This window comes from Notolepis coatsorum (genome assembly GCF_963971535.1).
Source record: "Notolepis coatsorum genome assembly, chromosome: 14".
NCBI lineage: Eukaryota > Metazoa > Chordata > Actinopteri > Aulopiformes > Paralepididae > Notolepis > Notolepis coatsorum.
The window spans coordinates 68,836,982-68,863,481 of NC_140178.1; the positions used below are offsets into that span (position 1 = coordinate 68,836,982).

Consider the following 26,500-nt stretch of genomic DNA (forward strand, 5'->3'; position numbering starts at 1 on the left):
CTTGCTGAGTTTGTTATTTGAACCGAAGAGAATGGACTCTGTTTTGCCCAGGTGTAATGATAGTTTGTTATCACTTATCAGCGAGTCATATGCAGATTTTGCCTAGTTCCGAGCTGAGGGTTTTTTCAACCTGTAACTTGTTCTTGTCAGAGACCAGCAGGGCTGAGTCGTCCACAAACAGGAACAAGTTGCAGTCACAAGCTGACGACATGTCATTTGCATAAATTAGGAACAGTAGCGGTCCTAGTATGCTTCCTTGTGAAACACCACAGCTCACTGGGAGGGGGGGGAATAGGGTACCGTTTACCTCCACCATCTGTTCTCTCCCCTCCAGGTAGGATTGCATCCAGCTCACTGATAGACTATCAAAACCAATTGCTTTTAGCTTGTCAATCAGAATGGTGTGATTGACAGTGTCGAAGGCCTTTTGTAGGTCCAGCATGACCATGCCGCAGTATTTGCCCGCGTCCACCTCTTGTTTGATGTGGTCGTTTAAATAGAGAAGGCATGAGTCAGTGGAGTGGGATGTTCTGAAGCCAGATTGGAATTCATAGATTAGATTTTTTCCCGCAAGGTACTTTTCGACATGTTGGTAATGGTATACTATTTTTTCCATGACTTTCGAGATGGAGGTAAGGATAGAAACAGGGCGGTAGTTGCCTGTGTCTAATTCGCTGCCCTTTTTGTGCAGGGGTGTTACTCTCGCAATTTTGAAGTCTTTGGGTACGTGTCCCGGTTTTATGGAGAGGTTTATTATGTGTGTGATGACTGGGGTGATGGCGGCTGCTGAGTCTCTGAGGAATTTGGAGGGGATATTGTCATGGCCAGTGGCCTTGTTAGGTTGGAGGGCGCTCAGTTTTTTTAGTACCTCAGCTGTTACCATTTCTAGTTTGAAATCATCTTTGCGGACCCCTAGGTTTTTGTAGTAGGCTTAGGCTATGATGTGTTCTACCCCAAAATGCCCTGAGTGGGAGGGTAGTTTGTTTACCAGTGTTGTGGCTATGTTTGTGAAGAAAATGTTTAAGTAATTGGCTACATCCAGCTTGTCTGTGATGAGCGAGTTGTCCGTCTTTATGTTTGTTTGAAAATCTGGTTGAGTTTTTTACTGCAGCCTAGTTGATTATTGAGTAATTTCCAAAGTTCACATGGTTTGTTTTTGTTTTCCTCCGTTTTGTCATTGATGAAATTATTTTTTTCAGTTTTGATCATGGAGTTTACGTCGGTTTCTTTCTAGTTTGAGTTCAGTCACGTGGGCTTGGAGTTCACTGCTCGTGCTTTTGGTAAGCTTTGACTGACTTTTTACGAAACTCAGAGAATTTTTTTGTCTCTGGTTTTCATAGTGGCCAATATTTCGGAGTGCATCCACTGCTCAGCACGGTTTTTTACCCTGGTGGTTCTTAGGGGGGCCATGTCGTTTAGTATGTCTGGTTTAACTAAACTATCCCTGAGGTTCTTAGACCTTTTGGAAGTAAATCTTTGTGTGTTTTTAAAAGCATGACTAATATCTGGATCTGATCTCAATATGTGCCAGTGTCTTTTTATACCATGTTTCAAACCTTTTCAGACTGAAGGTGGACACAGAGGTCATACGAGGTGAGCCCTTTTCCTTTGGTTTAGGGTTCAGCAGGTATTTTTACTTGGTCTACACATATTCATCCAAACCATTTTATTAAAAGCCATATCCATGAAATGTTGATAGGCCTACATATCTTCAGCATTGTCTTATTGAAATCCTCCTCCTCGCTACAGATTCATCCTACTCTCAGGAATAGTTAGTTTTTATTCTATTTGCTTTTAATGATGATATATGAGGAATAATGCAATAGATTGGTCCTATCCATTTATTTTCAATCCATGTGATCAACTTATCATCTGTTTTTTTTCTACCAAAACATCTAGGAAAGGAATTGTCGTAGCTTGAAGTGATAATGTGAACCTCTTCAAGTCCTGCTGACCAACGGAAAAATAAATCTGTACCATCCTTTTATACGACTAAAATAATATTATTATTCCAAACATAGTGACATTAAAATGTCCCATATATAAACATGCCAAAAAACAGTACAACCAACATTTTGTAAATATTTCAATGTTTCAATTGCCTCGATCTTCTTAGTCAGTGGATGTATATAATGCAGACACATCCATTGTACACAACAAATCCTCAGTACCTGTCATCTCTGTACAAGCCAGTTTATTGAGCAATGAGTTTGTATCCTTTAAGTATGATGGTAAACTATGGCAAACTCTCTAATGTTATAATCAACAAATGTATTGTGATAATGGTTCTGTCACTGATTGGATCCCAGGCACGTCAATGGCTGTGGCTACAAATACAAAGTTTCCCGAATTGTTACGTGATATCAATTCACAGACCTGAGGGAGTCCAAATAGGCTACCATCAATATTTTAGGAAGTGTAAATTACATATCATCTCAGAAATGTTTTCCTCTAACTCGCGAATCCGAAGCTGCGAATCTGATGCCAACTTCAGCGTCGATACTTCAACCATAAAATTATACCGTTTCTCGACAATATAAACAACGTCAAGGCAAACGATAATACGTTTTTACACGAGCATTTGTAGAAACAGAGTATATTACCTGATGTACAACATCGTGTCAATTGGACAGCCTAAATTCCGCAACCCATCAGCGAAAAACTGTTTATCGAGTCGTGACCAGCTTCTTCTCGTGTTTTTAAATCTTTGCCGTTGTAGATGCACGAAAGGAGAGTATCACTGTCGCCACCTGGTGTTTGGGTATCCGAAAAGGCTTATATTTAGTATAGAATTATGGAACTAGTTCAGAAAGGTTAAATAATAACAATGATAATAATAATAATAATAATAATAATAATAATAATAATAATAATAATAATAATAATAATAATAATAATAATAATAATAATAATAATAATAATAATAATAATAATAATAATAATAATAATAATAATAATAACAATTTATTTATAAAAAAAATATTCAATTTATAAAAAACGGTTGAAAAAATATACACTTATATATACTGTTACTATATATTCAATTTGATTAATAGAGATGGGTTTAGGTTCATGGATATTGTAATCGAATACTGTAATTGATAACAAATATATTACATTAGATCATTGTTGAACATGACATTGTATATCAAATATTGATATAATTGACACACCATATGTTATTTGTTTATATTGAAGATCCATCAATTAAATAGAGTTTGACACCATTGGAGAATTAAGAAACCAGTCTCATAACTATGGGGCAAATATGACTGATACCAGACACTATATGCCATAATGAAAAGCCTGTCCATGAGCCCTGAATAAACCTTCTGCATGTTGGCCAGGTGACTCATCCCCATCATTTGTAGGATGGTCCCAGGATTGTGACATCGTCAACCTTCTGAATACCCACTTTGTCTATTATATAAATATAATGAGCACCCCCCCCCCCCCCCCCCCAAGACACACACACAAATATTTATATTCTAAGACAATGAAAAACAGTATTGTGAATGAGGATACCAAATTCAATTGATTAATTGAAATATGCTTTATTCATTTGGTTGCCATTGTGTGAATAATTATGAATCAATGGGCACAGTAATTAGAAAATATGTTTCAAGTAACAACAAAATCACCCAGCATTTATTTTTCCTTGATATTTTTGCAGTCGTTAAAAAACATTGTTTTTGTAATGTGGAAGTGCACATGCTCTTTGCCTAAACACAATAATATAATATATGTCAAGTTGAACAACTGTTTTCATTGTCTTTCATCTTCAGTGAACAATCAGGGTTATGCAGTGGCAGCAGAAAGTAATTTTTTGTATGTGCATCTTTTCATGCAAATCAGTTTGTTTCTAAAACACAGTTCATAGTTCTAAAACATAAGTTCAATCACCTCATTTAATTTCCTAAGAGCCATTTTCCATGTTGACAATTGTCTTCCTGCCTGTTTGACCCTGGCATGTACTGGCTGCTGCTATTACATGGCTCCTGCACTCCTGACATGCTGTCCACCTATGGTATTGATAACTACTGTATGTGGGTGCAAAGTTTATAAATCAAGCCTTACACAATGTAGTTCCATCTCCAAAAAGTATATGAAATATACATCTTTGAAATGTAGATAAACTCTCTTTTTGAAGGGTCAAAAGTTCTTGCTGTAGCATCTTCTTTTTTTTATCCACTTTTTCTCCTCTTTTTCTATTTTTCTTCCATCCCAATTCCACTGTGCCAATTCTTCCCTCCCCTGTCTTGAACGTTGCTCGCATATGCCCCCCACTGGCCGGTTGTAGGGAGGATAGAAGCCTTGCATCACGTGTCCCCTCCGATACACGAGGAGGCAGCCTGTCACATCTTTTCACCTGCCAGCGCGGACTCTCATTGGCGAGGTGTAACGTTACGTGTGGGAGGCTCACACTACCCCCCGCCATTTCCTGTCTCTGCTGTGCAGGCGTCCCCAACCGACCTGTAGGAGTCGCTGTCCACAACGTTCAGATTACCACCCATCGACTTCCACCCGCTAACTCTGCCAATTGAGTTAGTATGACGGCTGGCCCAAGCCGGAGGCAACGCCGACAGTCGGAGTCGAACCCGGTGTCTCTTGCGTTGGTGATGAGCGCAATGTCTGCTGCGCCACCCAGCCGCCTTGCTGTAGCATCTTTGTATTTTTTTGTCTCAATCAAGCTCTTGACTTTCCTTTCCAAGGGATACCATCACATCATAAGTCTCAAATTGACTCAATCACACCCCTTTACTGTCTCTGATCACAGGCAGCTGTCCTTTATAATGCTATGGTTCTCCAGTGCTTTCTTCCTACGGGAGGCGGCTTCCAGGATCTTCTTCCTGGGTCCCAGCTGGATGCGAATGCCTTTGAGGTCTTCATCAGAACAAAGCATGAGCGCTTCCAGGTCCAGTTGCTCCCGGGTGAAGGCCAGGGAAAATTCTGGCAGCGAGATTGCAGACAGGAAGGCTTCCAACGGAGATGTTTCCTCATCGTCCTCGTCATCCAAGCCCAGTTCTTCCTGGTTCCAAGGCAGTTCAGTATCACCATCAACCGTGAAGCCAGCATCATCTTCACCCTCCAACAATTCATTCTGAATGAGGTAGCCTAAGCTTTCATTGTTCCCGCTGGGGATGTCGTCTGACTCCACACCCATCTTCTTCATGAAGATCAGACCACCGAGGCCAGGCCGGTTGAAGATGCCCTGTTTGGCTTGGCTGTAATCGTCGTCGTCGTCATTAAAGCCTCCTAACACACCCATTCCATCCTCATCCGCCTCATTCTCATCCTGTTCGCTGAAGACGTCCACAAACTCGGGCATTCCAGGTGTTCCGTTCTCCTGTTTGAGGAAGATGACGTTCCCATCCCCTCCTGCTCTCTCCAGTGTGCCTTTATCTTTCTTACCAAACCTCTTCTGGAGAGTGCCCTTAACCCTGGCCGTGAGGGAGCCGGAGGTGTCGGAGGCAATGAGCTTGGAGAACTGCTCGTTGACGCCGCCGAGAGAACTAGTGGTGGAGAATGATGTGGGCATACTGGCCTCTGAGACGGACCCACCACTGCTGTCACCGCGATACATCTTATCCATCTTGTTCTGGTGTCTCTTCTTGACCACCTCACAAAGCTTCACGCGTTTCTTTGCTTCCTTCTGAGCATCCTTCTTTAGAACGGCAACCTTCTTGGCATCTTTGCTGGTCTGCTGCGAGGCAGCGGCGTCTAGGAAGCGCACACAGTCCATGCGGTCACGTGACGCGGCAACGTCCATGGCTGTGTGGAATTCATTGTCCAGAGCAAAGAGGTTGGCACCAAAGCTGACCAGGAAGCTGAGGATGTGCATGTGGCCATTGGTGGCAGCATGATGCAACGGTGTGTTCCCCCAGATGTCACTCCTGTTGGGGTCTCCTCTGTGCAACATAGAATTACACATATTCAGTTAGTGCATGGATAGTACTGAACCTTACCCTGCACTGCAGAACAATGTATATGACAGAAACATTTTAATTTAATAGACAATAGAAAGACATATGTGGCAATTGGAATTTTACTATAGACTCCAGATTGTGATAGGAAATTACAATAGAAATGTGATGACAATAGTAAAAAGAATATTCATATTAATTACCAAACGGGCCTCAGTACAGACAGTATTTCTGAGTAAATAGCAGCCAAACATGGCTGAGGTTAATCAGTAAGCTATTAGGAATAAAGTCCTCCTGTGTCCCATTGTTACAACAATAAAAGTCTTGATTGCAGTGTCATAGCAACAGTTGATCATAAAACTCAGTTTGTGGCAGTTATTCTGTCATACTTCTAACGCTGAAATTGGAAACGCCTATTTTTCTACCATAAAGGTAAAATGTGGGTTATGGAATTCGAACTTCCTCACAGATATTTTCCATTGAGGGCGGCTACGTGGTGCAGTGGGCAAGGCGCTCACCACGAATACTGGAGACGCTGGGTTCGCCTGTTCGAGCCCAGCGCTCCACATTGCTTTCAGTTTTGCTGGTCGTCCGTACTAATACACATTGGCAGTATTAGGGGGTGGGAAACTGATGGGTGGGGATCGGGCGTTGTGGACAGCGACTCCTACAGGTCGGTTGGTGCGCCTGCGCAGTAGAATCAGGAAGCGATGGGGGCGGCGCCCCTCCAAAGCGCAGACCCCTGACGCTGAAAGATTGCGCAGGTGAAAAGATGCAACTGCTGTTACCTCGAGTATCGGAGGGGACTCGTGCTATGTATGACTTAGTCCACATTGCAGCCGGCTTGTGGGAGGCAAGAAACAGCGTTCGAGACAGGGGAGGGTTGAATTGGATGATGCGAAATTGGGATGAGAGAAAAAATTGAAAATGGGAGAAAAAGTGGATCAAAAAAAGATATTTTCCATTGAACCCCAGATTGGAAGCATGTTCAGAGCAATGTTGTACTGTCGTTTTGTGGGGGATGGCATTTTGAGAATGAAGGGTCTATTGTTTTACATAATTACTTTGCCTGATTAAACATTTGGCTCAGCTCATGGGCGAGGGCCCCTACACAGAGGAGTCTGTCTGGCAGATGAATAATGATTTGAGGGTTAAGGCTATAAGTCTATGCAAAATAGTATGGTATAGTATAGCTGTGTGGGAAATATTCAAATGGGTCTCTCTGGAAGTATCATAGGAAGCCAAGTCCATCGATAAATAGACACATTGAATAAAACACTGACTGTATGTGGTTTAGCAGTCTAAAATCAGGATAGATTCAGCCTACACACAATAATCTGCCAAATTAGTAAAGATATTTAATCAGAAAATCTGAATAAAACCACTGTAGTATAGTAGTGCTAGGCTAAGTTTGGACACAGTTACTGAATTTAAATGATACAAACGATTATGTTGTAGTATGTCTAAATGTTACTATCTATTTAAATTGATATGCCTGCTTGTGAAATGTTGTGAATTGAATTACAAATGTTAAAATCATAACAATGAGCATAAACTGAGGAATTGAAGTTTAGCATATCTGGAGAAGCCAATTGAATCGTGTGTAATACATTGCTAGTCACAGTGTGTGTGGTATTAAACATGAGCTTCATTTCGAGTAATGTGCTCACCCTCTGCTACACATTAGTTGAAGAGCATCGACGTGTCCATGGAAAGCAGCCCATAAAGTGGGTGTCATATCATCCTCGTCCGGAGTGTTCAGGTCCTTCCTTGTGGCCTCCTTCAAGAGGTCCAAGTAACCATCAATGGCTGCTTTATGGTACCTAGACATGTTTAATCTGGTTTGAAATAACGTTTAAAACCTACAACTGAAAATCGAATGAAATATAATCACAAAAGTAGATTGCTTCAGTCAAAGTATGGCATTTTTCTCCCCCTCTCTTCTCATTCGGACAGTCGCTCATTGACAGGTTAGATTAGACAGATGGGCGTCGTCATAACTGAGGCATAGCCCGTCATAAAATCAAAGTCCACTTCGCTCACACGTAGCCGACGACGTTAACTGTCTTTAACGTCATATACCCGTGTCAAAAAGGAATACATAAGTATGTACGTAACGTAGGGAGGCCTGCTAGGATGAAAGGCAACTTAAATTCTTCACATAATGTCCCTAACGTGTCTAATCGTCAATTCAGGGACATGATTGGCCTCAGATTTACAAATACAGCAATATTCTACTACCCCAGAAATAAACATTTTAACAGCGACGCACGCACGTCGAATATCATTAATTAAGCAGTAATAAAGAGCGCTCACAGTCTATGCTTGCCAGTTGCCAGTACCCCCCCCCCCCCTATTTTTTTTATTGTATTATTTGTTTTCTAATCTACACATGTATCTTCCCAGTCCAATAGGACAAGCATTCCACTCCCTTTGAAGCATAGACTATGGATATGCAACACACTTTGTTATATTTATGTACATTATAGTACTTTTTTTTTTATGCTTCTTGGTGCAGTGGCGCTTTCTCGCCACGGGTTTTGTGAAATGTAGCCTAAATTGATCGGCGATAAAAACAACTATAAAAAAAAGTGAACCGGTGAAAAATAGCTTTTATAAAGTTATGTGATGCTCCTGACTGAGCGTGCGCCCAACCCCAACACAATTTGTCAATATGCCAAGTGCGCAGATGGCATGGAAGCACAGTACACACTCCTTCACAGTAGATGGCGCTACTATCTGTTTTTACTAAACGTGATAATAACCAGAACCAATGAGAAGGAATTAGGAAATACAAGTCCGCACTCCGCACACTCACTCGCTCGACTCGTCATATATAAGTGCACTTGGAATAATGGAATCATAGTTGAGAGTTTGCTTAACCTCGCACGTCGTCTCTCGGCGAGAAATACCCGACCACTTGTTTTACAGGGCACTGTGCAGTCATTGACCGGCGTTTGGTTTGGCTCTGCTCGGCCCAAGAGAAGGCGCAGAGATGTCCGACAACGGTGGAGCGGCTGTCGGCCTCTTTTCCTACGAGACGCTGGTGCATGCAGTGGCAGGTGCAATGGTGAGAAAGATCTCAGCCAAGTAATGTATAAATAAAGTTACAAGCACCTTGAGATCTCGTGTTTAAAGTGTGCTATATAAATTAAATGTATTACGAGCTGCGCTCCACTTGAAGTCACTCCGCGAAACGCTCGTTGTACAAGTATCGCAGATAAATTCCAAAGGTACTCACAGTTGCACGAGGGTTTCGGACAGAGAAACGCAATGGTTTGAAAGCTCGGCGTTGCTAATGAACATTTTAAATCATTTTTATAAACTGGTCAACACTGCTCAAAACGGCTTTAGCTGCCTGATGCGCATGATGGCACACAATGCCTGAAATAAAGCAGTGTTGACCAGTTTATAAAAGTTAAAAATGTTTATTAGCAACGCCGAGCTTTCAAACCATTGCGTTTCTGTCCGAAACCCTCGTGCAACTGTGAGTACCTTTGAAATTTCTCTGCGATACTTGTATAACGAACGTTTCGCGGAGGACCAGTTCTTCAGAGTTAATTATGGGATTTTCCTATGGAGGAGCAAGGGACTGTGGATCAGTCGTCCAAACCCTGTTGGCGTGCATCACAGTCACGAAAGGGGCTAGAGTCTCCCAAGTAAAGTGTCAAACTGTTTTGTCAGCTGTGTTTGTTTGTATGCAATTGTCCCCAGGGGAGCGTGACGGCGATGAGTGTCTTCTTCCCTCTGGATACGGCCAGGATCCGTCTACAGGGTGAGTTGGAAGTCTTATCACAATCAATGGATACACTTGCCCGATAGCAGTGTTGGACTCTATCCTCTGTGCTTTGAGTTCACTGTAGGATCCAACTTCAGGCTGTGAAAAACAACTCTAGTGTGTGTGAACTGAAGTAGGATGAAGTAACAGATAATGTCTTAAAGTATTGCATGCACATGCACTCTCCTCACTAGCTTGGTGATTGCACCCAGCGATCTGTGACGCATGGTCATTCTTTGTTTCAGTGGATGAGAGTCGGAAGTCTAAATCAACTCCCATCATCCTGTCCGAGATAGCAAAGGAAGAAGGCCTGTGAGTAACTTCATGTAGTAGTGCTGTCACTGCCATGACAAAGCCTACTAGATGCAGTCATTTGTCCAAGTCGTGGCCCTTGGCCTGCACAATTCCTCTGTAATTCAATCCCCTTAGTTTGATTTGAGCAATCGACTGAAGAGAAACCCCCTTTGTGGCCTCACACTGGGCTTTCACCCCAGTGTTGCACCCATGAATCCACACAAGCAGCTGACCATTCTGATCTATTCTACCATTCTATTCTTACCTCCATCACGAAAGTGATAGAAAAATAGTTTACGAACGGATCGAAAAGTACCTTGCCGAAAAAAGCTAATCTACGAATTCCAATCTGGCTTCAGAACATCCCATTCCACTGACTCATGCCTTCTCCATTTGAACGACCACATCAAACACGAGGTGGACGTGGGCAAATACTGGGGCATGGTCATGCTGGACCTACAAAAGGCTTTTGATGAGCTAAAATCAATTGGTTTTGATAGTTCTTCAGTGAGATGGATGCAATCCTACCTGGAGGGGAGAGAACAGATGGTGGAGGTGAACGGTACACTGCCCCCCCTCCCAGTGAGCTGTGGTGTTCCACAAGGAAGCATATTAGGACCTTTACTGGTCCTAATTTATGCAAATGACTTATCATCTTGTGACTGCAACTTGTTCCTGTTCGCGGATGACTCTGCCCTGCTGGTCTCTGACAGGGACAAGTTGCAGGTTGAAAAAGCCCTCAGCTCTGAACTCGGTAGAATCTGCACCTGGCTCGCTGATAACGAACCATTATTACACCTGGGTCAAACGGAATCCATTCTCTTTGGATCAAATAACAAACTCGGCAAGGCCAACGGCTTCTCTGTTACAGTGGGTGACAAACTGACAATATTGTCACAAGGAAAGATGAAATTACATACCTGGGTTCCATCCTAGAGGCAAATCTTTCCTGTGACAAAATGGCAACCAATTTAATAATAAAAAAAGTCAACCAACGAACACGATTTTTGTACAGGATCTCCTCTCTGGTAAATAAGAATACCTTAAAGACTCTTTAACAGGAGCACTAATTCAAGGTTTCTACGACTATGCTTGCACCTCAAAGGCCCTAAAAACAAGGCTCCAAACATCACAAAACAAACTGGTCAGACTACTGCTTGACCTTACTCCTAAAACACACCTTACCCCTGCCCATTTTGACCATCCAGGATGGCTAAAGCCCAACGCACACGGCGGCCGATTTTTGCCAGGCGACCGACTTTTTAAGCGAGGCGACCGACATAATTGTATCGCTTCCATTGTTATGGATGAGACAACGCACACGGCAGGAGATTTTTGAGCGACAATCGCGCAGCAACTTGTCACCCTGCTAAATATCGCCTCAATCCTATTTTTTGAGGCGATGGCAGGCGACACAGCAAGGACAATGAGGAAATAACATTACTTCTACTGGTGTATCATTTGTAATATAAATGAATTTATCAATACATTCATTGATCAATAACCTACGTATTATTACCATGCTACTTATGTTAATTATTAATTAACAGGAACAATTTAAATAAATAACGTTAGTTGGAGAACTTAAGGTTTAGTGGCCGCTTGTCATTAACTAATAAATTGACAATGCGCCACGATGCACCTACTAGATGTTTTTGTACTCGGGTAACAAAATAAGTTGTGGATGTTGACAAGAGTTTAATGTCCAGGCTGCAGCTGATGTAGTTTGTAAGGTTTATTGTCCAAAGAAATGATGGTTGAGAACAAACTGTTTGCGTCTTCCGTGAAAAAAACACTCTCTCAGCAGCAGGTGCATAATACTTGTCCAATCGGTGGTAATGAACGTATTGTAGCGATCAGTCATGCAGTAGTGTCAGGAAGAATGAGATTGTATTCGTATATGGTGGTTTAATTCCAGCTCAATATGGGTTTTACAGGTTAATACTTCCCTCGTAATGCACAGCACAGCTACCTGCTAATTCATCTCGCTTCACGACAACCTAACGTCCGGTCCGTCCTCTGATATCTCCCGGGGGGAAACCACACCCCCAGCTAGACAGAGCGACACATTATTATACCTGAAGGGTCGGATCTGGTGTGGGGTGCCAAGCGATTTGTCGTTGAGCGACAGACGATCGCATTGGGCTTTAGAGTAGACAACTTGCAATGGGCCTGGTCTACAAGATGCACTACACCACAAAGATACCCATGTACCTGTCGAAATACTTCCTAAAGGTCAGTGAAGTCCACGACCACAACACCAGAGGGAGTTCCACAAATCATGTTCAACCCAGATTCAGCTCAAACAAGGGACTAAATAATAATAATAATTGCATTTAGCAATTATGCCACAATAATGTGGAACGCCCTACCCACAGCCGTAAAGGAATGTGAATCCCTACCCTCCTTAAAAACCACTCTCAAAGAGCACCTACGGGTGGCTGCAATTAGAAACTGGCCCCGGTAAATGCCAAAATCCAATGTACAGTTTCTTCCCCTTCGGATGTATATGATTTATTTTTCTTAAACAGTACTGTATATTTGTATGTCTTGATTAATAAAAAATGGAGGACCCTTAAGTCCCTTATGTAAACAAGACTTAAAGTATTTTTCTGGTCTTCATCCTCTTAGCAGTTGTTTGTCTTGAGCTGTACTGTATTGTACCCATTCTGTTAACATTTTCAATCAAACCAAACATTCCACTCTAATGCAAATACCATCCATTCACCGAGCTTCACTGTCGTTTTATGATAAACACATTTTTAAATGATCCAAACTATCTGAGAGCTGTTGACCACACAAGACTCCGTTGACTTCTCTACTGAAAATTACCCTTTCCCTCTCTGTCGCCCCCAGGATGTCTCTATACAGAGGCTGGTTCCCAGTCATCTCCAGTCTCTGCTGCTCCAACTTTGTCTATTTCTACACATTCAACACACTGAAGAGGCTGTCTGGCCATGGGAAGTCCCAGCCTAGCAGAGACCTGCTCATGGGCTTCATATCTGGTGAGACCGGTCTCAAAACCAAAATAACTAGAATCATGAACTGAGGAGTTTTGACTTGGGGCTCTAAGGTTGGAGGGCGTATTCAAGGAAAGGTATATCTATCTGCTTGTTTCTCTCAGGGGCAGTGAACGTGATCCTGACTACGCCCATGTGGGTGGTCAACACGCGTCTGAAGCTTCAGGGGGCAAAATTCAGGAACGAAGACCTCCAGCAAACTCACTACAAGGGCATATTTGGTGTGTTTATGTTTGTACATCGCCATGGTACAATCCAAGCATGTTTCATAGATAATGTGTACAAACTAATTTATGTTGGGTGCTAAAACGATAATTATCGCAATATATTTTTATAATCGATAATAAAAAATAATATCGATAATAATAAATAAAAAAATATTAAAATTGTATAATATTGTGACCTGCAACAGGGCAGCTTTAAAACCAGAGACAGTGGACAGACTTATCTTTCTTGCCTGCAACTTAAAGTAATTGCTTTGCTTGTCCAAATGACAATACTGACCAAATTGAGATTTATTTTTCTCTTGTCCATTTATTTAGTTTGCTTTCTAATTTAAAATACAGTTTGAAACCGTCTGTACAGACGATCTGTGCTAGCAGAGCTAGTCGTGAGTCACGGTGCATGTGTGTGGTGGTTTGTCCACCAAAAAAGCGCCAAAAGATGGAAAAGAAACTAGCAGAGCCAGAACTGTTCAACTCCCCTGGAGCCACAGCCACTTTTTTTGGTACTTTCCTTTTCAAACCAGCTGCAGCCTGAGAACTGGAGTGTGAGGGGCTGTAACACTAAAGGCAAAGAAGTGCTGCAAAATAAACATACATTTGTTGTTGTTTAAATAATAATAAAAAATAAACTTTTTATATTAATAAAAATATCGAACAATATGAAATGTTATCGTGATAACATTTTTGGCCATATCACCCAGCCCTAGTTTGTACACGCACTGTAGATTCCCTGCATACAGCAGTGTTGCTTTCATGTGCACGTTAGAGCTTTAGAACCATGTTGTTTATTTTTATTAAGTATATTGGAACAAACCGATTTCTAGTGCACGAACACAAAGTGCTTTAAAATGTAGACTGTGCGTAACTTGCCTCCACCACCACCAATGTGTAGCACTAAACTTTCAGGGAAGCACGGCACATACACAGTGGCTGAAAGGATCAGGAGACAAGGGTGGGTGGATTAGTCAATTAACACGACAATGTGTGTTCATTATCCATCTCTATTTCCATTTGCCCTGTCAGATGCCTTCTCCCAGATCATAGCCAGTGAGGGGGTGGGCTCCCTGTGGAACGGCATTCTACCCTCCCTGGTCCTGGTCTTCAATCCGGCCGTACAGTTCATGTTCTATGAGGCCATGAAGAGAAGGGCAGGTGAAGGAGGCAGGAAGGTGAGTCTGCCACATAATCAGAAATGAACTCTGAGCCAGGGCGCATAGCCAATATGGCCAAACTGATCATCGCACAATATTTCACATTTTTTATGATACAACTGTATCATACATTTATTTAATTTATTTACATATTGTATTAAATATATATATATATAACATACTCCATAGTTTTTGCATTAGGATATATTTTAGCAAAGACACAATGAAGTATTACTGATTCTAGATTGTTGGATTGAGAGACTACAGAGAGTGGCCCGCTCAGCCGAACGCACAATTGGAGGGGGGCTTCCCACTCCAGGGCATTTACAACAAGCGGTGCATGGGCAAGGCTAAGATAATTATCAAAGACTCGAGCCACCCAAACAACTGCCTCTTTGAACTGCTGTGGTCAGGCAAGCGATACAGGAGTCTCATGGCAAGCACAGAGACTCAGAAGAAGCTTCTATCCCCAGGCCATCAGGATGCTCAACGAACAATAACACTATGTAACAACCATCAAATGCACTCACAGCACAACATCCACACGCACACACTCACTTTAAACGTACAACTCACTGCAGCACCCACTTTAACCACTTTAGTACAACTAAGCACACTTTATATTTATCAGTAAATAATTTGCACTACAACCCATACCTCATTACACCTTACTGTAAATTATACTGTACCTAAATTGTACCTCATCCCACTTCTGCTTTGCACTGTATAGTATATTGTATGGTAACTCAGTTACTTCTACTCTACATAGAGTATTGTATATATGTATATACTGAACATTTTTGTCTACGTACTTGACTTCTATTTTATACTTGCTATACTTATTTTATTTATTTTAGCCTAGCACAGTCTGGAGCGAACAGAAGCATTTTGTATAAAAGTATTCTGTACTTCTGTATGACAACTAATAAAGAAACTTGAACTTGAGAGGTTACATAGCAATCGGGCAACAGTGAATTACCTATTTTTGGCTAATATTGATTGATGATTGATTGAGTCTACCACTATTGGTAATTAGAATATTTTTAGCCGACTGCATTCCAAGTTTATTAATGAGATGATACAAGGGAAGAAGAAAGCTGGCATAAGGCTTACAGTTGATTAATGATAATACAAGGGAAGACTCGCCCAATTTTCCACCGTTGACTAAAAACACACTACTTCAGTCAATATCTAAAAAAAGTCAAGCTAAATGGAAGAAGAAAGCTAGGGGTGTGATGCCCATAGAACTGGCAAAGACTCTATACTCCTAAACCCCACCTCACCCCTGCCCACTTTGACTACCTAGGATGGCTTAGAGTAGACGACAGAGTACAGCAACTTGCAATGGGCCTGGTCTACAAGATGCACTACACCACTCGGGTACCCATGTACATGTCGAAATACTTCCCAAAGGTCAGTGAATACCACGCCCACAACGCCAGAGGGAGTTCCACAAATCATGTGCAACCCAGATTCGGCACAAACGAGGGACTAAACACGTTTAGCAATTATGCCACAACAATGTGGAACGCCCTACCCACAGCCGTAAAACATTTTGAATCCCTACCCACATTTAAAACCGCTCTGAAGCTACGGGAGGCTGCAATTCGAAACTGGCCACCGTAAATGCCCAACCCCCCCCCCCCCCTCCTAATGGACAGTCTCCTCCGCACCGTATGTGTATGTATATATTTTCACCCACCCACCCCCTCCTAATGTACAGTCTCCTCTCCTCCCCATCATATGTATATATTTTGTTAGGATCTCTGGGTAACGGTACTGTATATTTGCATATCGTATGTCACAAATGTAACAGTACTATATACCTGTATGTCCCTATGTTGTGTATGTCATAAATGTCACTATTAATTGAAAATGGGGGACCCTGATGTAAACAAGACAAACGTCTTTCTCTGGTCTGCAATGCCCCTTAACAATTGTGTGTATTGAGCCATACTGTATTGTACCCATTCTGCAATCTGTTAGTTTTCATTCATGTGTAGTGTACCTCCAAAATCAGATCAGTATATTATAGCACTCAGTCACATTTATAATATTTGGGGGAGATTAGTCATTTTTCTGAGCCTGTGTAGAATGAATGAAAGATTAACCAAGCGCACTAACGATACCTGCTAACCATATTTGAACTGACCCAGGTCTGGTCAGAATAGATTGCCAGGCTGATGGATAAACCTGTTTTCCCCACAGATCTCCTCGGCTCAGATCTTCCTGATTGGAGCCGTTGCCAAGGCGGTCGCCACCACAGCAACATATCCCCTGCAGACTGTGCAGGCCATCCTGAGGGTACCTTCACATCCATGTTCTATATATGTTCAATATTACACTTACTGTATATTTTATATTAGAATGTATATACATAACATAGGAAACATAGTATATCCCAGACCATATTTTATTCCTAGGCGTATTTTATTCTTAGGCTTATCGTGACTGTTTTGCTGTGCTACAGAAGGATTTCTAAATGCTTATTTTTTTTATTGACTCCGATTTCACTGATCTATGCAAAGTACTCTATTCTATAAAGATTGAACATTTCTGTAATGTAATCTTTCACAAATACGGATGTATTTGGAATGGATGTATATTGAAATCCTTTTGTTGTTCCAACAAAATGTGCAAATTGTCAATCCTTTCGGAAGCTCTGTATAGTAATCATGCCAATACTTTCTGTGAGGCTCACACAGAGTGAATGATATTTAAGTACAAGTTGTCATGTTCTTTCTCCAGTTTGGCCAGTACAAAGGTGATGGTAAAGGTGGGGTACTTGGAAGCCTCCGGAACGTAGTCCATCTGCTGATGGACAGGATCAAGTGAGTCTAACACACACGGTCAGAGGAAATGTACGCACATCTAAAAACATGCATCCACAGGTGTGTTGAAGCTGCATTAACTCTTTCAGTGCCACTCACGAGATTTCTCTGGTTTTTTTATAGGTGGTTGCGTGCCACTCACGAGATTTCTCGGAATTATTATTATTTTTATTTTTTTTGCGTCACCCGAGCCTACCCGAGTATAGCCGAGCTGCGCCGGTGATCACTGTGGAAAAAAGCGCCCCCTGTCGTCTCCCAGATGACATAAGTGATTTTGGAATGGACTCAATGAAAATGAATGGGGGAAAAAATCCGGTACTCCACATTTTCCAGTTCACTGATCCAGCCGGGGTTACCACAGTTCATTCTGGAGCCTCAGATCCCCGCGGATCATGGAGATCTACTGTGTCGCGTTGGATCCATACACGTATCGATTTTTTCGAATGGTGATCAGGAATTGGAATATACCAGTTGGATACCATCTGATGTCAGGTAAGGACTCTATGTTATCAGTGGTAGGATAATCGGAGTAAGTTTGATGAAGTTATAAGCTGTTTTGTGAAATGTCTTCTTTCGGTTTCACTGTAAAAGTCTGTGGAAATCAACGGAGCGATTATCAGTGCGCGGCCGTAATGTGCTTGCGTGCACGTATAATATTGATCATCTAGCGTTTATTTGAAAACGATTCATAAAAAGGCCGACGAATATCAACGTTGTGGAATATTCCACTAAAAGACGATTTTCATAGAATGCTCCAGAATGAGCTGTTTTTTTATATCAAAACGGGGGCTTTTCTAACTGCTCTGAAACGGAAACGACGCGATAAAAAAACAATCTGCCTTCACAGCACTGACTGGAAAATAGTCTTTGATAATGCGATGGGCAGATTAGACACATAGCCATAATTTAAAACATAGATTAGGCGATATTAACGTTAACATTGGCGCCGATGGTGGCATTCAAGCGGTAAAACGGAAAACCAGGCGTGGCACTGAAAGAGTTAAAGAACAATAGCCACACTGTATATTATGCTCCCATAGTGACTTCACTGGTGTTTCATCAACTTAAGCCCTCGACACCTCTGGAAGGTTCAACAGTTGGTTCCAGTGTCCCAGAACCACCCCCATGCTAGCTCCCCCATGATATCCCAATGCCATCATGTCAAAAATACAATTCCTGATACCAGAAGAAAAGGAATACTCTTACCCTTGAGCAGGTATTGCAAAAGGGGACTCTCTAAAAAAATGTATAAACCCCACCCCTACCTTAACCTCCCATTGGACATGGTGCATGCATATGAGATATACGTTTTTAGCGAATCCCACTGCAAGGCCTTTCGGGTGAAACGTTGTGAATAAAGTCACTATGGGAGAATAATATACAGTGGATATTCTTTAACACACTCACAAACTTGAATGGGCACAGCTCGGCAAACTTAGTGGGATTTGCTAAACTTAATACTCAAGGGTAAGAGTATTCCTTTTTTCTGTTGCGGTTTCATGTGTGGTATTGGTATCGGGGATTGTATTTTTTGGCATGTGAATATCATGGGGGGGGGGGGGGGGGGGGGAGCTAGTGTGGAAGAGGTGGTTCTGGGACGCTGGAACTAACTGTTGAGCCTTCCTGAGGTGTCATGGGTCTAACTTGACAAAACACCAGTGAAGGGAGGTGCCCACTTGATAACCCTGGTGATATGCAATGCTGGCTCACTGGGCTGGGGGCCATGTGGTAGGCTATGTATGTACCATGTGGTAGGCTATGTATGTACAGTAGCATCTGCATTGTCAATACCTGGAGCTCTAACCCTAACCCCCCCCCCCCACACACACACACACTCACATATTATGTAGCATAGATGTTTGGTAATGGGATTGCGTTTCTTCATTGAGCGCTTAGCCTTATCATTAGGACACGAGTATCTTGTGTTTTATTCTAAATGCATTCGTTCACATCATTCATTGCAGGAGATATGGCATGCTTGGATTATACAAAGGCCTGGAGGCCAAACTCCTACAGACAGTACTGACAGCCGCCCTCATGTTTGTGGTGTATGAGAAGATCACTGCAGCCACCTTCAAAGTCATGCGCCTGAACAAGCTGAAGCACTGAGATCCTTCCTCACCTCAACCTGCAGCGAGCCCTGGCCCAGCGTCGCCTGACGCAGGCACCAGTCCTGGCTGTGGGTAACATAATGCAGGTTCTTACTCTAGCCCCGCACTGACATTTGAGAATTTCTAAATGGAGTCAGAGCAGTGATTTATTAAAATAGTGTTTTTGGTGGGGTTGGGGCTAGATTCCATTTATTGGAAGTCCCCACCACCTCTTTTAGCAGAAATAGAAGTGAGAATTTTATTTTGGTTCTTTCAAATATCTCTATAGCATTTGACCATTTATGTGAATCTCTTGGAACATGGTTGTCAGTGGTCTAATAAGTGGCAGGGTAGGGGTTACCTGGCAGGGGAACGTATTAGTTGTCATTGTTAATTCCATGTTGTTCCAACTGCTGCCACTTTTCCCCCCAAAAAGGCTAGTAAAGGTGCTAATTCTGCCTCTCACTGTATTCAGTAATTACGGTTTCACAAATATTTTTGTGTTAGAATACACAATGGCAGACAGCAATATCAAAAACATGAGTCATTTTATTCCATTATTTTGCACATGATGACTGGATGTACTGTATGTATATAAAGCATCTAGTTGTGCTACCTACCCCAGCAGTAAAGACCACTGTCGCCACTTCCCAGAGCGACCCCTTGTAGAACCAGCTGCCTATGTGTTGAACAGCCTTGTGTAGTCTTGGTGACGAGGGGGGGGGAAAGGAAGGAAAGCTTTTAAACGTATTAAGAATAATTTTTAAGTTAATGATGGATGATTAGTTAGGTGGATAGGTTTTATCATTAGAACTGCTGCAAGGACCAAAAAGGGCATCCCTCCCTATTCCCCCACCCCTCTGCAGCAAGCACAGTACCTCTATATGGAATTGCCTCGAATTCTTCCTCTTCCGTACTATCTTTAAAACATTTTTTTAATTTGTTTGCCTTGTTTGTATTATCTTGTAACTTTTAATATAAAAAGACATGGGTTTCTAAACGTCATAACAGATTGCAGGGTGCAGGAATTTTAAGGCGGCCTTTGGACAAACGAGTAAAGTTGTTGTGTGGTAAATTATACAAATCCATCCACGGTCAGGAAGAAAAGGGCAGTCTGGTAATGGCTCATCTCAGCTAATTGACTCTGCTGATCTCAAACTGCGCCCTTTTCTTGATCCTCCAATCACAACTGTTGCTTTCCTCTGACAAACGAGGGAAGCAACAGTTGTGATTAAAGGATCAAGAAAATAAGTCTGAGCCACTCTAACATAGAAGTACACCCCCCCAGGCGGTTAGGTGGTCGAGCGGAGATTGCGTTCGTCACCAGCCCCGGAGCTGAGTTGGATTTGCCTGTTCGAATCCAGCTCACAGCTCCGGGGTTGTCACCAGCTTGGCTGGCCGTCTGCACTGATACGATTGGCTGTATCAGAGGGTGGGAGAAGCTGGCGGGGTGGGTCCGGGTCGTTGTAAACAGCGACTCCTACAGTTCGGTCGGGGCGCCTGCTAAGCGCGGATTGGACGTGAGGGGGATAGTGTGGTCCTCCCACACGCTACGCCCTCTCAGTGAGAATCCGCGCTGCCAGGTGAAAAGAAGCGGTGATTGGCTGGACGTGTGTCGGAGGAAGCACGTGGTAGCCTCCACTCTCCCATATGATCTGACTGTAGGGGGTAAAGCGCAGCGACCAGGAAGGGACTGGGAATTGGCATACGACTAACATTGGGATGGGGAGAAAATCGGAGGAAAATGGAGGGGGAAAAAGACCAAAAAAAAAGTACACCCCCCACACTATTCAGCCCTCTTTCAGTAATGCAGTTTTCCAACATTATGCATTTAAGATTACCATATGGAATACTGCTCACAATCTGTAGCATCGTTTGTAAACCAGAAGAGATCTATTTACACATGAAACTCCTTAATACTTTGGATGAACATAATATATTAACCTCTTGAAATATCTGCCAGTTTTTTTAAAGTGTTTTATTCAGTATTACACATGTGCCACTGTAGCAAATAGTTTTAGTACCGATGGCAGATAATGAATTATACAAAATGTAAATTACTGTACTTAAATCTACATTTGGATTTTACTTAATGTTTTTTATTATGCTCTGAATCACATGGCGATGAAATTAATTTAAAATGTAATCTGTGAAAAGGATATCCATGCACAGGAGCATCTTTTTTTATACTGTCATTGAAAGCAGCATCATCTGAGGTCAACTACCAGATACTAGTGTCTCTATAAAACAAGTATACTGTAAAATGGTAAAACAAACTGATCTACAACCACTGCCCCAGACTGTTGCAGTGACTTATCCGTCTTATGTGGCCTTCATGATTTTCCCTTCAGTGGGTCAATCCAGGCTTTTATTTGCTGCCTTGCAGATGTGAAGCATACATAGTCATTATCTTTGTCATGTTGTTGACCGTCTAATGTAGTCGAGGCTTGGACACTAGGCTATACTTTTTTACTCAGCTGTAATCACTTTAGAATCACTGATCTCACTCTGAGATGGTGAATGGCAGTCTTGGATTATTAATACCGTCTTTCATCTCTATTTGTCTCTTACCATAGACCGTAAAACACAAGGTCACTACAGACCATGTTGGACGCTGGTTCATTCCTGTTACACATTCAATAAGACGTTATTTCTAATTATCCTAATGGGCCATATAAAATACTACCTGAAGTGTCGTGAGCGGTCACACGCTATTGATTGGTGCACTATGCCGTTTGTGGGGAAGATTTTTTATTACATTTGCAGAGCCTGCAATTCGTTTAGAAAACCTATTAAAAATACATGTAATTCTTAGAACTATTATGTTAATGAAATCGTATGTCATAGATACAAAATCATACTTTTGAGACACTGAATCAAACATGAGCCTAGAAGATACTCAATTGAATACTAAATGCATTTGCAAACAGAATTGCTGGCCCTGACATTGTAAACCATAACGGGGAGGACACACGGCGAGTGACTCGATTTAATGTGTAGCTCGATTTTGATATGTTGTGGGTGGTGCTAGAGTCTTGTGAAGATTGAACTGTGAATGAAAATACATCTGATCGGTTGTTGATGGACGATCGCCCAAACTTTGAGCAGTTGAAACTTTTTGGGGGGCATGGTTGATTGAGTTACTCGCTGTGTGTATCATTTGAGGTAGCATTCAAGCTTCAGTGTTCCAGGGACTCAATTTTGATTTACAGTACACAATTTGTCTTTACGTAGTGTTATTTTATAATTCTGTTGAATGAATGAATGAATGAATGTACTACTCCTTTTGGGCTTGTAACTTATTGTTCTAACATGGGAAAAATAAAAAGGTTTGAAACAATATTGTTGTCATGCTGTTATTACCATAAATGTTTAAAACATCCCATATGAACAAATTCATTTAATTCTAATTGAACAAACCATATTAAAAAAGAATTCAATTACAATTGTGGTGTATATATACATCAAATACCAATGTCTTCTGGCACAAAGAGAACCTCCATTGGAGGTCTAATAAGTCCCAGTTGATTGTTGGGTTATTTGGGGTGTGAGTCTTGACTGCCAGGTCCGGTCATCTCCTCTATGTACCAGTCTGGTAAGAAGGAGTACTGAGAGTCTCTGTGGACGGAGTAGGTCACGTCTTTGTGGGGATCCCAGGAAAACAAGTACACCACTCTGGAGGGACATACAGTAATGGCTCAATGATGACAAACTGGAGGGTTTCAAAAGGAGAAACAATACTTCCAACTACTAAGCATAAAAAAGGTCAACGTTAGACAAATTATAACAATGCTACGGTTATTCACCTGGGGTTGTCTTCTCTGACCACGCTCTTCACAAAGGACAGGAAATCACAACAGAAGTTCATACACACCGTTGGCCTCCAGCAGTTCTGTTCATTCTATATGGGGTGAACGGTGTGAAGAATTTACATTACATTGGACTAGAATACAAATACCAGTGCAGGTGGCAAATATATAATGAACCACTGAACCATAAAAAAAATACTTAAATATCCAATGCTGTCATTTATCAGTACGCCATCAGTGGCCCCGCTTTTGGGTTGGTGTTCAACAAAGCAAACGGTTGAACCGTACCTTGATCAGATGTGACATTTTTGAGATGTGAAAGGTCTCCACAGACACGACCACTCCGTCATGGTCTCGGAAGCCTGCTATGACCCGAGGGACTCCGGGGAGAAAGGACTGAGCCCACCACTTCAGCAGCTTAAACCTGAGGATCACACAAACTCAATGGAAGAATAGACCTCTCGCACGTCATTATGACCAGCCCCGGTGAATCTTTTCCCCTGCCTATGGCATTTCTTGTTTACCAGTAATTTTGTCCTTGATGCTACATATGGGGTTAATGGGAAAATTGGGTTTCACAAGAGAATTTTATGTTCTTTTAATCCAATTTTTAAAAGCTGATCTACAATGCTAAGCTAGTTTTGTTTTGCTTTTTTTAAACCGCTGCTTAAAATGTAATCTGCCTTAGAGAGAAATGTATATCAAAAGGCTTTGTTCACGGGACACAGCTGCATGAACCACAGACTAAGCTAGGAGGGATTATTAATAGTCTTCATTTTCCTAGAGCTGCAAGAGAGACTGAAGATTCGGGATCAGCCAGAAAGAGATCTATTCAACTGTCAAGAAGCAACAACATGAGATGAAAAGTTCATGGTTTGAGCTGTATGAACTGCCAGGACCAAGGCATAGTATTTGACGGGACTCATGGAATGCTTCTACCTGTGGAAGTTACTCCGCTGTTTGGGAGTGCAGATCTCGGCAGAGGTCTTCAGCTCGACGTAGCAGGCCGGGGAGGCGGGAGCCTTGGGGTCCTTATCCCGACAGTCCACCTCGCCGGAGAACAGCAGTCTGTGATCGACCAGCCTGGTCTGGACCACGGTGCAGAAGGCCTCGTTAGTGTTTACCACCCCGCTGGGGTCAGGCTGACTGTGGACGTCGTCTAGACAAGTACACAAGGTAGAACAGTGGTTCTCAACATGTTGTCAAGGACCCCCCAATTGACAAGGGAAGCAACAGTTGTGATTATAGGATCAAGGAAAGAGGGTGGGGTTTGAGAAGACTGTTGTGAGATTATGTCCACAGGGGAAGATATTGAAAAAAACAATCTTTTCATCTCTGCCTTTTTTCAGTGGATGTTAAGATTTTTGCTAAACGTTATTTCTAGCGTGCCTCCCGTCTTGTAGATGTCTATAGTTTGTCTTGCGCTGAGTTTATGCTGAACTACTATGGAAACTTAGTTGACCAAATGACCAAACAATGGCAGGCGCTGGTCCCATGAAACCAGCACCATAAAAGACTAATTTAATCTATATCAAATCAGGACCTTGTAAATCGAAATCAAATCGAATTGGGTAACAGAGTTGATATCCAGCTCTAATGGAGTCACTGGGGGTCCCCAGACCCCACATTGAGAAACCACGATCTAGAAGACATCTGGTTATCACTTCCTCATCAACTTTATGTGCTTTGGGTGTGTGTCTTGTTGTATCACAACATCAGCTAACGGGCTAATGGTGGATAAATGTATGGCCATGTTACTTTCTTATGGGGGAAACAAGTTTGTGAAAGATTTGACTCCAGCCAAACCACATAAGATTTCTTAAGCATTATGGTGCCTGACTAGATGACAAGTTACCAGGGATTTTTAAGTAAACAAAGCAAAACTCAAGCATCATTCAATCTTATGTTACCTACCTGCACAAGTGTACTGCTCAAACTTATATCCCCAATACATCATCTCTTCATGCCTCTCAGTGCGGTTCTCGCTTTCCCTGCGAGCAGCCTCAGTCTCAACTTCACTGACGTACAGCGTGTCCCCCAGCCTGCTGACCGCGAGCAGCCAGCCCTCACGCGTCTCATAGGGTGTGGTCAGCAACTTAGTCAAGTGGCCGCGCCATGTCACAAAGTCCACACCTAATGCACTGGGAGAAGAGGTTGATCAAGGAATACATGTCCCGGATGTGAGTAGCTGAAATTATTTGGTCTATTCGAAACTGACAGGATCTGGATTATCATATCTAATTCAGTGTTGAATGAAACATGAATATGACTTTTAGTGCTTACTATGAGGATTTGGTTGCAGCCTCCCTTGACTGAAACTTAGACTTGTTGGCCAGGATCCATCGCAGGATGTGGTCCAGTTTCTCCTTCACTCCGTCGTCTCTCTTTACGAAGCGGTCCTTGTAGCCATCCCTCAGGTCAAGATTAGGACACGCCCGGTCAGGCTCCACATAGTATCTCAGTTGCCTTGCATCGTTGAAGAACCTACGCTTAGAGTCCAGGGAAAAACTCCCAACCTCAACAGGCTGTTTGTATACAGGAAAGTCTCTTTCATATAGCTGCTTTCTGGTACTCAGGGTCTGAGAGGTCGATGGGGTTGGTCCAGGAGACAGACCAGCCTGAGGATGGTGGTTTGGCGTAAGGCGTTTATGCTGAGAGTGGCGCCCACCGCTATCATCTCGATCTCTTTTGTACGCTGACTGGTGGTCGCGGTGGCTGGAGTTTGGATACTGGGATTTGTGGTGGCGTTGGTCCATAGCTACATACATACAGAGAAGAGGGGAACTGTAATCAACATATTTGGAACCGTCTTGTCTGCCTTCCCTTTGATATAGCATGCGTGGTGCCTCTGTAACATTTTAACTGCATGTTTTCAGCTCTCTCTTCTTATTACACAGTAACGTGTAATAGCGGGAGCAATGCCAATACTACTATGTGCAACAGTGGTAATAAAATGCCCTTATCAATTACAAACGGCATCGCTGGGCTTTTACAAATACATATGTTATAACGAACTCGTTTCATCAGTAGTGGAAAAACACACAATGGTAGAAAGTCAACTGGCTGCAGATTTCATGCTAACATCGTTAGCAAGCCTGCTAGCGTTAGCAAACAGCAGCTGCAAAACCAGAGACCGTCCATATCTATCTTTGGCTAAACTGAAGCACGCATGTCACGGGCTTAATTTGAAATATATTGCATGCTTCAACGTGGTCATTAGCTATTAAGAACCTAAACACAAATGTATAACTTAACGTGACCTCTTAACTTACGAACCTGAAACAATGGACTTTTGTTAAAATCCTGCTTATCCAGATAGATAGTTAGCACATTGCCGCTTCCGTGTATGCAAGGCCTGGTCCTGCCGGTAGGTGGTGGT

At 42.3% G+C, this 26,500-nt stretch overlaps 4 protein-coding genes across 4 annotated transcripts in view; 1 reads left to right on the forward strand and 3 right to left on the reverse strand.

Annotated features, from left to right (window-relative positions):
* Positions 1–2,690, reverse strand: part of LOC311240326 (kelch-like protein 24) — a 40,512-nt gene extending 37,822 nt beyond the window's left edge. Inside the window, exon 1 of the mRNA XM_084328905.1 lies at positions 2,604–2,690. The gene's annotated coding sequence lies outside the window, so the exon portion shown is untranslated. The remainder of the gene's footprint in view (positions 1–2,603) is intronic.
* A 2,081-nt stretch (positions 2,691–4,771) lies between these two features.
* Positions 4,772–7,755, reverse strand: anks4b (ankyrin repeat and sterile alpha motif domain containing 4B; the record flags this gene model as incomplete). Its single annotated transcript, XM_084328860.1, has 2 exons — positions 4,772–5,909; positions 7,595–7,755. The coding sequence occupies 2 exons, from the start codon at positions 7,753–7,755 to the stop codon at positions 4,772–4,774; spliced, it is 1,299 nt and encodes a 432-aa protein (XP_084184986.1).
* A 963-nt stretch (positions 7,756–8,718) lies between these two features.
* On the forward strand, positions 8,719–22,652 carry slc25a17l (solute carrier family 25 member 17-like). Its single transcript, XM_084329776.1, has 9 exons — positions 8,719–8,994; positions 9,639–9,699; positions 9,948–10,014; positions 12,853–13,001; positions 13,121–13,237; positions 14,264–14,409; positions 16,600–16,695; positions 17,140–17,222; positions 19,187–22,652. Exons 1-9 carry the CDS (start codon positions 8,920–8,922, stop codon positions 19,329–19,331), a joined length of 939 nt encoding a protein of 312 aa, XP_084185902.1. The 5' UTR covers positions 8,719–8,919; the 3' UTR covers positions 19,332–22,652.
* A 150-nt stretch (positions 22,653–22,802) lies between these two features.
* Positions 22,803–26,483, reverse strand: dxo (decapping exoribonuclease). Its single transcript, XM_084329775.1, has 7 exons — positions 26,398–26,483; positions 25,405–25,879; positions 25,036–25,262; positions 24,061–24,280; positions 23,410–23,545; positions 23,119–23,213; positions 22,803–22,987 (listed from the first exon to the last, which is right to left on the reverse strand). Exons 2-7 carry the CDS (start codon positions 25,875–25,877, stop codon positions 22,849–22,851), a joined length of 1,290 nt encoding a protein of 429 aa, XP_084185901.1. The 5' UTR covers positions 25,878–25,879; positions 26,398–26,483; the 3' UTR covers positions 22,803–22,848.
* Positions 26,484–26,500: the final 17 nt, after the last annotated feature.